General features: G+C 48.5%; 1 protein-coding gene across 4 annotated transcripts in view; it reads right to left on the reverse strand.

Annotated features, from left to right (window-relative positions):
* The window catches only part of KSR2 (kinase suppressor of ras 2), a 283,471-nt gene that overhangs the window by 81,035 nt on the left and 188,193 nt on the right, over nucleotides 1-14,243 (reverse strand). For all 4 annotated transcript variants that reach the window (XM_073312611.1, XM_073312609.1, XM_073312612.1 and 1 more), the window contains 2 exons: nucleotides 6,464-6,512; nucleotides 3,577-3,944 (listed from right to left, as the gene is read on the reverse strand). In XM_073312611.1, the coding sequence (XP_073168712.1) occupies nucleotides 3,577-3,944; nucleotides 6,464-6,512 (417 nt within the window). The remainder of the gene's footprint in view (nucleotides 1-3,576; nucleotides 3,945-6,463; nucleotides 6,513-14,243) is intronic.

The raw sequence follows: 14,243 nt of genomic DNA on the forward strand, positions 1-14,243 counted from the left end.
CAAATCATCTTCTCCCCCGGCCCCCTGCACCTTCCCAAACTATCCAGCCCAGTCATAATAAAGGACATTTACAGAGCACATAGCACAAGGGTGCTGGAGCACTCTACCATCCAGCACCATTACAAGCAGCTGTAATTTTAAAAATAACCGTACAAACCAATGGTACCAACCATACAAACCAATTCAGCCTCGTTTGTACACAGAGTAAAGTCAGTTCCAGAAGTCCAGTGCTGGCACACGAGGGACATGAGCTCTATTTAGGGCAACCCAATAAAGCTGTACTTTGACCTTAAAAACACCGGGGAAAAAGCAGATCCGAAAGCTCTCCAGACCCAATATTAATGCATCAGGCAACCACAGTGCACATATTTATTTTGTCAAGATGTCAAAACCGGCACCTCGCTGGGATTATATAAAAAGGCATTAGGACAGAAAATGTTTTGTAGCTAGAAAAATATTACATGAGTCCTGATATTAAATGGAATCTAAATGCTGTGCAAATACGCATCCAAAGGATTTCATTCAACAGTATTCGTATCAAAGGGAGAACAGACACAGGCCACGTCCACCAGTGATTGGAAGGGCCAATTCCATACAAAGTAACACGCCAGCATGGCTTTGGACACTACAGAAATGGATCAACATGGGTTTTTAATTTTTGACTGAGTACTTGCTTACAGGTCAGAGAGCTGAAATCCAGTTTAACTTCACTGCCAGGGTTTATGAGGATTATTCCAGGCAAAAATAAAGGCATTTACTTTTCATGTGCCAAAGATGATTTTTAATACCATCTGCAGATTAACCCAACCCTGCTTTCATCACTTGCCACTGGGGAAAGAGACACGTCCCCCAAACTAAATTAGAGATGTCAACAACTTCTGGGGCTTTTTCTGTTTCTGCAACCCTCTGTACCTTGAACGGCAGGACATGCTCCTTCGAGCTGCCCCTCTGCCTTCAAAGCGAGTGCTGCATTGCAGGTAAGTCCCCCCTGTGCAGAGTGCCAGCCGAAGGACTAGGCATTGCGTCAGTCCTCCATCAGCCCTATTTTGAGGGGATCCACTGGGCCATAAGTGCTGCATGGCCTTGGGGCTGGCTTGCTGCACACATCCAGCATCACCAAGGGTTGCAAAGATCAGCAACCCACAGTGACAACTCCAGGTGGGAGACATCCAGGCCTGAGTCTCCTCCTTAGCATCCAGAACTGGAGGCCTCTCTAGGATCAAATTGAGATCTAAACTATCCCCCAAGGGCCAGTGTGGGACTGTTCCCTACAGTATGTTGTTTAATCTGTGGTGTCCCAAGCAATCGGGCTCTGAACACTTCCCTTGGGAGAGGAGTCCAAAGTCTCACTTTGAAGAAACTATACCCAATATTCACTCAAAGTTTTCCCTCTCCATCGTACCCTGCTCCAGTTGTTCCACCCCCGCTCTTCGGATTGCCCTGAAAAATTCTTCTCTTCCTCTCGAAATACTCAAGCCACCTGAAAGACCATGTTTTAGAAAGACAGAACGCTGAGGCAAACGACAACTTAACTAAACAGAGCAAGAGCAGCAATTGATAACAGTAGTGCTGGACACGTGGTATGGTGTCTGCCTCTCCTAGCATTACATTAGGTACAGCACACAAAATGAGCCAGCAAGAATCCCTTCTCCCCAGGGCCTGATTATTCAATTGAACTGGGATCAATCAATCTGGGAAGGGGCCATTTCAAGGGAGATCGGGAAAGGGATGAGGAAATATTTCAAGGCTAATGGCTCTGTGAAGCTTTCCAATGTCAGCGCGTAATCTGGGGTTTTGAAATTCTGCCAAGAGAAGTCTGGAAATGTAGCCTCACCTTGCAGGAACTTTTCAATGATAATTTAGTCTGTGGAAAGATTTGATGCCGAAGCCCCGAGTGCTTCCTGCTAACAGAGCAGCCTTGTGGAGCTTGTCACATGAGGGAAGCCATCCAATAAGAAGATAAATTATTTAATCGTATTGCACAGTGAGATTTGGTGACCACTGAGTAAGGGTTAGGAGAGGAAAGTGGTCAACTTGGACCAGGTTTTCAAAGGCAGAATCCCTTCTAGCAGGTGCCTCTAACAGGTGCATACATTCTTGTGCCCTCTTTTTTTATTTATTTGGGGGGTTTTTTTGCAGCTGTAGGCAGGGAGATCTGGGGGAATGAGCACAGGGTTATGAGTCAGGAGGTCCTGAGTTCTAATCCGGACTCTGCTACTGACTTGTTGCGTGGCCTTGTGCACATTACTTCACCTCCATGCCTCAGTTCTCCCATCTGCTACATGGGAACAATGTGTACAGACCTATTTCTTGGGGACATTGTGAGGATTCATTGGTTAATGTCTGTACGGTGCCTTGAACATGTAAAGTGCTATATAAATGTATTATTATTGTATAGAGACTGGCTACCGCCTGCCTCTCTGCTAGGGTGAAGAAACTAATCCAGTCTGAGCATCAATAATTGTGTAACTACCCACCCATGTCATAACTTGACCATTGACCATGTAAATATTGGTTAAATATTATAGGGTGATTATTTTCCGTTTCTAAGTTGGACCCTTTCTGTGATGGCTCGCACAGCATTATAGGGGAACCCAGATACACAGTATTTGCTAGCTTTCATTGTAATTAGTTTGGGCCCTGCCATACCCTCCTGAGGCATGGTCCTCAGGAGATGGACCAGGAAATTCTGCCATGTTCACTATTAAAAGCTGTGGTGAAGGTCACCACACCCATGGGGGTGCGGGTGACCTTCAAATCCAGCAGAACCTTGAAATCAGATGCTTGAGAATATTTCACAACACCAGCAAAGCACCAAGTTATCTGTGGAACCGGAGGGCAGTCTGTTGTCCTTACACAGTGGCAAACCACCACATAGTCAGCTGGCTTACATAATTAGCCCTAATTCCAGCAGAGAGGCACCATTCATATGCTAGTTTTCAGAAACTGTCATCACTTGGCTTCACACACAGGACAAGCGGATAGCACAGCAATTCCATCAATTGCATTTAGAGGTCTACGCTGCCATTCACACCCAAAGCGTGTGACGTCCCTCCTAGTTCAAGCCAACAGCACTTCTCGCTCATGACCAAATTCAGAAGCCTTTACAAGGTACTAATCAGCATAGTCTATACTGGGCAGTTCAGTTGTCCAAGGAGGTCCAAAGAGGAACCTACAGACAGCTGTAACATACCAGTGGCTGGCTCCTTGCTTTCAATTACATCAGCCAGAGTTTAGCCATCAACTCCAATGCAGGCAGGACTGATCCCTAGATCTTTGGTTCCTCAAGAAGAGAAGCACGTGTCCCAGAAGATGCTAGAGCCTCCAGATCCTCTAATCTCAGATATCACAGCCACATATACAGGTTCCAAAAGCCCAGGCCTCTCTCCGGTGTGCCAAAGCATTATCTCCTGCAGCTCAGCCAGGAGAAGGCCATGCCCTGTATTATAGGGCCAACATATCCCAGGCCCTCACTAGGACTGCGTGGGCTACTGCATAGCTTTGATGGCCTGCCCCGCATGTTCTTTAATGGATTAGTGACAGCTGCCCAGTTTGGTGGCAGAGCCCGCGGCTTACCTAGTGATGATGGCGAGGTGGGGAGGGCTCATGCAGGCCCCCATGAACAGCACCACGTTCTCGTGCCGCGTCTGCCTGTAGGCCATCACCTCCCGCTTGAAGGCCTTCAGCTGGTCCTCGTTGTCCCTCTCGATGTCGATGAGGCGTATGGCCACCTCGCCATGCCAGCGACCATGGAACACCTGGCCGAAGCGGCCTTTGCCGATCAGCTCTCCGATCTCCAGCTGCTCGAAGGGGATGTCCCACTCCTGGAGGAAGATGCTGGTCTGGCTGGCCTTGCGTGGGAAGTGGCGAGCGGAGAGGAGGGAGAGGTTCATCTCCTCGAAGTCATCCTCAGACTCTTCGGCCTCGTCATTCCCCTCCTCGTTCTGTGGGGAGACAAACGGGGTGGCTTACCTGAGTGGGGTCAGCCAGCATCATTCTCACAGCCTCTGTGCATGTAGGGAGCAGGAACATGTGTTTCCACTACTTGCCAATGAACACCCACTAAACCAGGTGGAGCAGCTCCCAGCGATGCAACCATCCTGGCCACAAGCTGCCTTCCAGGATTGCTTTTTGCCAGAACATGTGTTTCTAAGAACCCAGGCATGCTCAAAGCCACATCCTGGGTATGCCCTAATCCCCACCTCTCCCCTCCCCCGATTCTTCCTCCTTCTCTGGTTAGGTGGCAGATGGAGGATTTGGAAGACACCACAACATCAAGGCAGTCTATTAACCAGATGGCAGGGGAACTCGGAGAGGAGGTGCCAGGTCTCTGCCGAGAAGGGGATTAGCTAGTGTTGTACCAGCGCTTCTTGGAGGCTGCTTGAGAGTGAGGGGCTTGGGGATTAGCATTAATAGGGGACACAAGCAGAGCCCAGGAAAGCTGGATTGTATGAAAACCTGCCAGAGCTCCAGTCTCTAGCACTCCTTCCGACATGGAGAGAAAGCTACCAGGTTCACGTGGAGAGCACCAGAAAGCTCGCGAGCGACTGTCTGGACCTAGCCAGATTGTGCTTTGGGGCACTGGAAAGGGGAAATGAAACATTTGTTTGCAGTGAGTCTCCATGGAAACTTGCACAGTGGCAAACGCTCAAAGCAAGAGGTTGAAATGCAACAGCGTACTTTCTTGGATATCTTTTCCAACACCAGCACTGGAGCCTGCAAAGCTCAGCCTCGCCTCGCTAAGATTCCCCACGATTACTGCAGAGTAATTGCAGATTGAAACTCTCTCAGAACTATCCTGAGTTTCTTTCTTTATAAGATGTCTTAGCAAGTTTTGTGTAAATTTGAGAGGCTAATCCCCTACACCCACACACGAAATACAGGTATTCCTATACAGACTATACTGAAATATAAATATATTATTGGCCAAACTTCTGCTCTTGTTAATACTGGTGCAAACTGCCTTCAACAGGGTAAACAAGAGCAGAATTTGGACCATATGAAAAAAAATCCCTCGGAAGAACAGTAAGTAGACGATCAGACAGACACACACTATTTCCCCATGTTTATTCCCCCCCCCCCCAATACACCCCCTCGCTGTTCGTCAGACGTTCTTGTCAACTGCTGGAAATGGCCCACCTTGATTATCACTACAAAAGGGGCCCCCCTGCCCTTCCTGCTGGTAATAGCTCACCTTACCTGATCACTCTCCTTACAGTGTGTATGGTAATACCCATTGTTTCATGTTCTCTGTGTATATAAATCTCCCCACTGTATTTTCCACTGAATGCATCCGATGAAGTGGGCTGTAGCTCATGAAAGCTTGTGCTCTAATAAATTTGTTAGTCTCTAAGGTGCCACAAGTCCTCCTGTTCTTTTTACTATCAGGAGAGACAGATACTTGAGATGATCAAATATGATTCATGGGTGAATTTTGCCATTGTTCATTGTTAATTAATTCAAATAATTTTTCACTGCATTCAGTACCCTCTGGCAGATACACACATTACTGTGATGGACAGATTGACTTGAAGGTAGCCATGAAGGGACTTTGCTACTGTAGTTGCTTTTAGGTGGAAGGCACTCAGGTATTGTAGTGATCTATAACAGACAGACAAATTCAAGGATTTACAAATACCAGGGAAAACTAGAGAGATTGAGGCCAGAATGTATCTATGTTATTTTACTAATTTCTGATGTTACTGTGACACATTTGAGGTCTGATCATCTGCTCTGTTGCACTGATGTAGCATCATAGAAGTGAATGGAGTTACATGGGCATAAATGCAACATGCATACATGCAACTGAGCCGAGAATAAGGCCCTTTTGCTTTCAGGATGGGACTTTTAGAAGTGCCTAAGTGACTTCAGAGCACACGTAACATTGAAAGTCAGTGGAACCTGTGCTCCACAATCACTTCGAGCCTTAGGATGGTTTTTCAAACGTGCCTGTTAGATCTATGCTCTGCACCTGGTCTGAGCAGAGACCTACCATTCTGGTATCTGTTATGAAAAGCTTAAAAGTCTGTGTTGACCCCCGTATACCCTGCCTCCCACTGAGCTACTGGGGATAGCAAGGAGGCAATTCTCCCTCCAACCTGGTTCTCTGTTTGTTCCCACTGCTGTAATTCCGCTAAAACCAGCATAAGTGGGAGTAGAATCTGATCCATCCATTAATGCAATTGCAGGCCAGCTCACAGTGGAGATGCAAATTTTATGCCAGCTTCAGTGCAATGGACTCTGAGATGTATAGAATAGAATGGTCAATGGACCAAAGCACAATGCCGAGGCCAGCCAGCTCCATATAATTGTCTCTGAGAAGAGCTATAGATCATAAAGGGGGCAAGATGCCAAAACATTAGGCCGCGGCAGGGTCTTGTTTTAACAGAGTTCAGGTCGTAAAGTTTTCCTTTCATTCTCCAAAGGAAATGAAAAGCCTGCGGTAGCATCGCATGTCTCTTACCTCAGACGTTGGCTCCACTTCAATTTGAAGCAATGGATTTCCTTCAAGGCTGTTAAAAACAAAACAAGTTAATATGACACCACGTGCAAGGAACGTTCCCTACGTTCTGTGCCCCGACACTGCACAGCAGCCCCAGGACATGGCCGTAAGCTCCAGCTTCCCTCCAGCTCAGCCTCTCGCAAGACAAAAGAAAACAGCGTGCAGGAATCTCGGGCTTTCTACATGCCTTGCTGACATGCTAATTTCAGAGACAGATCTGAACGGGCCCCTCTCCTACCCCTGTCCCAATTACCACCACCCCCCGCCCTCCAGTTAAGAAAGTTCCAACCCCAGTTCTGTGGCTTGAACCCATCACCAATTAATATAACAAAAGGGGCTGAGAACCAAAGGATGCCCCTGTCCTAGGAAGGCAGGAAAGTGCATAGTTCTCTCTAGCACATGTACTGGGAGATGAAGACACAGGTGAGCCCATCTCTTTGGCATAAGAGAAAAGAGGAATTTTTTTTTTGACTGTCATAATTTTAGAACTTCTGGGTCACCAAAAAGGGAGGATTGTAGAGACTTCCTATACAGCTTGGATACTAGCTCTCCATTGCACCTGGTAAGCAGGGCTTGGAAACAGAGATCGCCTTTACAGTGCTGGACGTAATTATGATGTCACTATGGTGCCTCGGATAGGCTGCGAGTCTGACATCCTTAATGATGTTTGCTCCGTAGGGCCCTGGTCTTGCAAAGGCCAGCCTATACTCACGGGAGTAGCCCACAGAGCTACCAGAACCACTGAGGCGAGTAAAGGTCCTCACACACGTTACTGCTTGCAGGACTGGAGCACGTAAGAGTCCCAGGTGCTGCCAACTAACTATTAAGCCATATCCTGTGGTCCTTGGTGAGGTTTTACTCTGTCCTTACACCAGGGAACTCCTGTTGACTTGAGGGAGTTTGCCTGAAGAAGGACAGACCAAAACACTGATTAGGAGCCTTGGGGTCTTGCCCAGGAACAGTATTGTATGAGACTGGAAGCCCTTTGGGGCAGGGGGTGGTATTTTTGTTCTGTGTTTGGACGGCACCTAGTGCACTGGGATCGTGGTGCATGCCTAGGTTACTACCACAGTGTCAGTAGCAATAAATAAGGATTCACAGTAAGGAATTCACAAAGCAGTATTAGCAGTAACAGTGTGGATCGTTGGTAGTACTAAAGGATGACAGTACTGAAAGTAGATACAACGGAGATGGTTGGTGAGAGCAGGAAAGCAAGGGCTTGGTTAGCCTAGCCCAGGCCCCATGGGCATTCACATGCCATAGCCCTGCCTGTCCTCCTTAGTGTAACTGCTATTAGAGTATCAGAGACCATGAAAATATTTGTTTCTGCAAACCGCTGTTATGCACTGCTTGGTTTAAGCTGAATTATATGCAGCTGCTGATTCAATCTTACACTTGTATGTTACTGTCAGGCCTTGTCTACACTGGCAAGTTTCTGCGCCGTAAAGCAGCTTCCTGCAGTGTAACTCCCAAGGTGTGCACACTGCCAAGCCACTTAGCGCGCAGAAATGGAGCAGCTGCAGCGCTGTAAAAACACCACCCCGACGAGAGGCTTAGAGCTTTCTGCACCCTGGTCGATTACAGTGCTGCAACTGGCCTCCGGGAGGTGTCCCACAATGCCTGTTCTCGCCTCTCTCATCATCGGTTTGAACTCTACTGCCCTGCCCTCAAGTGACCAATCGTCATCCCCATCCCTTAAATTCCTTGGGAATTTTGAACGTTCCCTTCCTGTTTCCTCGATGATGCATGCAGTGGTCTCAGCGCATCTTTCCTGATGACCATGCCTGCTCCACACACCAGGCGATCCCCTGCTTGGAGCAATGCCGAGCTGCTGGACCTCATCAGCATTTGTGGAGAGGAGGCTGTCCAGTCCCAGCTGCGCTCCAGCCGTAGGAATGATGATACCTACGGACAGATTTCACGATGCAGGACAGAAAGGGGCCATGACAGGGACACACTGCAACGTAGGGTCAAAGTGAAGGAGCTGAAGAGCGCGGGAGGCAAACCGCCGCTCCGGTGCTGCGACCACAAGCTGCCGGTTCTACAGAGAGCTGCACGCAATACTCGGTGGCGACCCCTGCTCCACTGCGAATGTTCCCTGTGGATACTTCGGTGGCTCGCGTGCCAGTCGAGAGTGGACCGAGCCAGGAGGAGAAACCTTGAACAAGGATGGGGAGGGGGACCCAAAGGCAGAGGATGACTCAGAGGTCAGAGATTCATGCAGCCAGGAGCTCTTCTCTACCCCAGAGGAGGCTAGCCAGTCCCTGCCGTCAGAGCTTGGAGAAGCGCAAACAGGAGAGGAGGGCCCTGGTAAGTGGCTTCGACTTTGGGAATCGCTGAAGCGAGTTGTCAGGGGCAGGAGGGTTGCAGAAAGCAGGCTTGTGTCTGGATGATGGATGTACCACCACATGCCTAGTCTGAGCGGTGGAACAGGGTGTGGATTGACTCCCTCACGTCACGGGAATCTGCCTCAGAGATCTCCAGGAAACTCTCGCTGAGATACTGGGCAAGCCGCTGCCGCAGGTTCTTTAGCAGAGCTGCTTTGTTTCTTGCCCCATGAAGGGTAACTTTCCCTCACCACTCTGCCATCACTAGGAGGGGGGACCATCGCTGCACACAGGCAAGCCGCATAAGGGCCAGGGCAGAAGCCGCAGTCCTGGAGAAGACCCTCCCTTGATTCCGTGCTCACCCTCAGCAACGAGATAGCTTCCATAATGAACACAGCCTGTGGAAAATGTGGGGACAGTAATGATTATAAAGCCCCGCACACACGGTGCCGGCTCTCCAAGAGCCACGTGCCCAGTGAACAGTACGGTCCTGGAACACTGATTTCCCCTGCGGTTACTCACCATTTTGGGGGTCTTATGGCTCACGTGTGCTTGCCTGGGGTCAGCCAGTTAGTGACAGGTGTGTGAATAGTGGCTGTGTTTTAAATCAGTGGTCTGTGTGCTGCAAACAATACGGCTTCTGTAAAATGTTGCATTTTGGCTTCTCAGATATGACCTTGGGAGCCCAGCCTCCCTCTTTGTTATCACTGGGCAGAATTAGAAAGCGGCCACGAAGAACTAATGAGGACTTTCTGTGTGATGTCATGATGCACTTCGCGGCCAAAAAACAAGAATTGAAGGAGTGGCGGGACAGCGAGAAGAGGGACCGAAAGGAGAACGCAGCATGCCAGAATGAAGCCACAGAGCGGCTCTTAAACGTTAAGGAGCGCCAAGGGGACATGCTCCAGGCACTACAAGCACTGCAAACCGAGCAGCTCCGCGCCCGCCCTCCCCTGCAGCCGCTGTCGCAAAACTTTCCCATGTGCCCCCCAGACACCGCCAACACACTCCTATCAACCTCCTGGCTCCACTCTGTACCTGTTGCATTCTGCTCCTGCCCCATCGGAGTCCAGCCCTGCAGACTCCCAGGACCCGCTGCACTCAACACCCGTCCCCCTGCACTTTAGCAGTTTAGCAGTTTATCCACTGCACTGTACTCCAAAGGACAAGGTTGGATAGGATACCTGGACATACACAAATCTTTAACCATCCCGGACCCTCCCTTCCTCCATCCCCCTCAGTGCTGATGTGTATTTTTTGTTTGTCCTACTCCTCCGGTTGCTGTTTTTTAATAAAATAATTGTGTTGGTTTGAAAGCAATCTTTATTCCATTCATTGAAAGCAAGCAGAGCCCTGCAAAACAACAGGCAATATTCTTACACCTTCATAGTGCATCATCTGCACCAATCACAATCACCTCCTAGCATTACAAGCACTGCACTCCCGAGCACAGCAACAAATATTAGTGGCTTTCCGCTTCAAATTGCTGCCTCACGACATCCCTGATCCTTATGGCCCTATGCTGCACCCCTCTAATAGCCCTGGTCTCTGGCTGTTCAAATTCAGCTTCCAGGTGCTGAGCTTCAGTGGTTCAGCCCTCAGTGAAGCTTTCACACTTTCCTTCACAAATATTATGGAGCATACGGCACATGGCTATAAGCATCAGAGTATTGTCATTGACCAGGTCCAGATTCCCATATAGGCAGCACCAGCGGGACTTTAAACAGCCAAAAGCACACTCAACAATCATTCTGCACTTGCCCTGCCTGTTGTTGAACCACCCCTTGCTGGTGTCAAGGTGCCCCGTGTATGGCTTCATTAAGGGGCAGGCAGGGTCTCCCAGGATCACAATGGGCATTTTGACTTCCCCTACAGTGATATTCTGGTCTGTGAAGAAAGTCCCTGCTGGCAGCTTCCTGAACAGACCAGCGTTCCAAAAGATGCACCTTTCCGGACCAGCCTGCGTTAAAGTCCGTGAAACGCCCACGGTGATCCACAAGTGCCTGGAGAACCATTGAGAAATATCCCTTCCAATTAATGTACTTAGTGGCTAGGTGGTCTGATGCCAGAATTGGAATATGCATGCCATCATCGCCTCTCTGCAGTTAGGGAAGCCCATTTGTGCAAAGCCATCCACAATGTCACACACATTGCCCAGGGTCATAGACTCATAGACTTTAAGGTCAGAAGGGACCATTATGATAGTCTAGTCTTACCTCCTGCACAACACAGGCCAAAGAATCTCATCCACCCACTCCTGTAACGAGCCTCTGACCTATGTCTGAGCTACTGAAGTCCTCAAATCGTGGTTTAAAGACTTTGAGGTGCAGAGAATCCTCCAGCAAGTGACCCGGGCCCCACGCTGCAGAGGAAGGCAAAAAAGTCCCAGGGCCTCTGCCAATCTGCCCTGCAGGAAAGTTCCTTCCCGACCCCAAATATGGTGATCACTAAACCCTGAGCCCGTGGGCAAAACTCACCCGCCAGAGACCAAGGAAAGAATTCTCTGTAACAACTCAGGTCCCACCAGATCTGACATCCCATCACAGGCCTTCGAGCATATCTACCGCTAATAGTCAAAGATCAATTAATTGCCAAAATTAGGCTATCCCATCATATCATCACTTCCATAAACTTATCAAGCTTAGTCTTGAAGCCAGATATGTCTTTTTCCCCCACTGCTTCCCTTGGAAGCCTGTTCCAGAACTTCACTCCTCTGATGGTTAAAAACCTTAGTCTAATTTCAAGTCTAAACTTCCTGATGGCCAGTTTATAGCCATTTGTTCTTGTGTCCACATTGGCACTGAGCTTAAATAATTCTTCTCCCTCCGTGGTATTTATCCCTCTGATATATTTATAGAGAGCAATCATATCTCCCCTCAGCCTTCTTTTGGTTAGGCTAAACAAGCCGAGCTCTTTGAGTCTCCTTTCATAAGTCAGGTTTTCCATTCCTCGGATCATCCTAGTAACCCTTCTCTGTACCTATTCCAGTTTGAATTCATCTTTCTTAAACATGGGAGACCAGAACTGTGCACAATATTCCAGATGAGGTCTCACCAGTGCCTTGTATAAGAGTAGTAACACCTCCTTATTACTGGAAATATCTCGCCTGTTGCATCCAAAGACCGCATTAGCTTTTTTCACGGCCATATCACATTGGCAGCTCCTAGTCATCCTGTTATCAACCAATACTCTGAGGTCCTTCTCCTCCTCTGTTACTTCCAAGTGATGCATCCCCAGGTTATAACAAAAATTCTTATTAATCACGGTCTTTCAGAGTAGGATGAGATTAATGGCCTTGCACACTTCCGTCAACACGAGTCCAACAGTTGACTTTCCCCACTCCGAACTGGATAGCGACCGATCGGTAGCAGTCTGGAGTAGCCAGCTTCCACAGTGCAATCGCCATGTGCTTCTCCAATGGCAGGTCAGCTCTCACTCTCATGTCCTTGTACCACAGGGCTGGGGCGAGCTCAAACACACAGTCCCATGAATGTGGCTTTCCTCATTTGAAAGTTCTGCAGCCACTGCTCGTCATCCCAGACGTGCATCACGATGTGATCCCACCGCTCAGTGCTGGTTTCCTGAGCCCAACAGCGGCGTTCCACTGTGGTCAGCGCCTCTGCAAATGCCACAAGCAATCTCGTGTCATACCTACTGCACGTGGGGAGATCAATGTAGCACTCCTCTTGCCTTTGTGGTTTAAGGAATAACTCCACTGCCACTCGTCATGTGTTTGTGAGAGCGGGCAGCATATTGGTCAACAGCACAGGATCCATGCCTGCAGACCGAACAGGCAGAGCACGCAGTACACAAACCATTGAAAGATGGCACCAAATGTGGATGGAAGCACAGGGATTGCTGGGATGCGAAGCAATGCATCACGGGGCATTGGGATAGGACCCAGGATGCCCCGTGACCCCCTTCACCTTCCCACAACTCTTAGCGGCAGAAGAGAAAGAGATGCTCTGGGGGATAGCTGCCCAGAGTGCACCACTCCGAATACTGCTGCAAGTGTGAACATGCTATTGCCCAGGCAGCTGACAGCGTGACCACACAACAGCGGTGTCCCTTCAGCGCTCTCTGATCGGCGCTGTAACTGCCAGGGCTGTAACTCTGCCAGCGTAGACATACTCTCCGTTAAATCCCCCAGGTCCCTCTATCACAGACCGCTGAATCAGTTTACTTCCAGTGAAGAGACTGCTTTGCGTCCTCTCTGCACACTCTAGTCTTTGGTCAGTCCTTCTGGCTCCAACTTTAGGTATTTTACATTTCTGGAGGCTACTTCTCATTTATACCTAGACTATTTTGCCAGAGCAGAGTAAAGGGGTCTTAAGTGTCAACGAGAATCGGGTCTCAAGTGTTGAATGTGCTGGGGAAACCTTTCAGAGGAAAATTTTAAGACAAGAACTGACCACCCTGTCATGTGCCAATGTAAATTTAGAGTTACTCCACTGGCATCAATGGAGTTATAGTTGCACAGAACCAGTATAAATGAGAGGAGAGTCCTGAGAGTTTAACTGGCAGAAAACGGTAGCAAATACCAGCCTAACACACAACCATATTGTTCTATCTGTTACACCTGCCATACAGCCAGGTAAGCCAGTTTCCGCACCTGGCTTTTAACAATACCAGTAATAATATACCACGTATTTCTAATAGTGCATCGATTCCAGCCGGCTTTCCACATCGATTCAGTGCTTCTCAACTACTCTGGCGGTAAATCCAGAGCAACATCCCTGATGCCAATGCACTTACTTCAGAGTTTCATTGGTGTAAGTGAGATCAGAATCTGGCCCAAAGCTTTATAATTTCTCCACACTCCTGAGCTTACTTTACTACAACATACCTCTGATGTGAATGTATTTATTTATGGACCAGAAGGCAGGAGTGACAGCTGTACAACCCACCTCACGAGGTCTAAATAGGCTTGAAGGAAGCAAGGGGAATTTGGGTGTAAGATCTCCATCTTTCTCCTGCATTGGCTTGAGTTGCAAAGTGGACTTTAACCTCTACTTTGACTCAGACACAGGCTATCAAATAACCATCCTGGCATTATTTGCCAGGCCACCACCAGCTCTGCCTGGGTCATTCAGATGGCCTCACTTGGACACAGAAGAAATTCTTTAGCCCCCCCAACAGAAAAGTGTGGGCAATCCTGATAGAAACTACATTTCTGTTTGGGCTGAGATCTTATCTGCTAAATTTCTGAGTTACATAATCCCCGAAAACTGGAGTTTATAAAAAGGAATGGCAACAGCTCCTGAAATTTAACAGCGCTGCTGGATGCTGCTAATGCAACCCTGATCAGATTTGCCAGGAAGATCTTACGGAACACTGAGCTAAACAGGGAAAGCAGCCACAAGTAAAAGCAAAAACAAAGGCCACTGGGGACAGCTTTTCCTAGCTGCCAATTA

Source organism: Lepidochelys kempii, chromosome 15 (genome assembly GCF_965140265.1).
Source record: "Lepidochelys kempii isolate rLepKem1 chromosome 15, rLepKem1.hap2, whole genome shotgun sequence".
In the NCBI taxonomy this organism is placed as follows: domain Eukaryota; kingdom Metazoa; phylum Chordata; order Testudines; family Cheloniidae; genus Lepidochelys; species Lepidochelys kempii.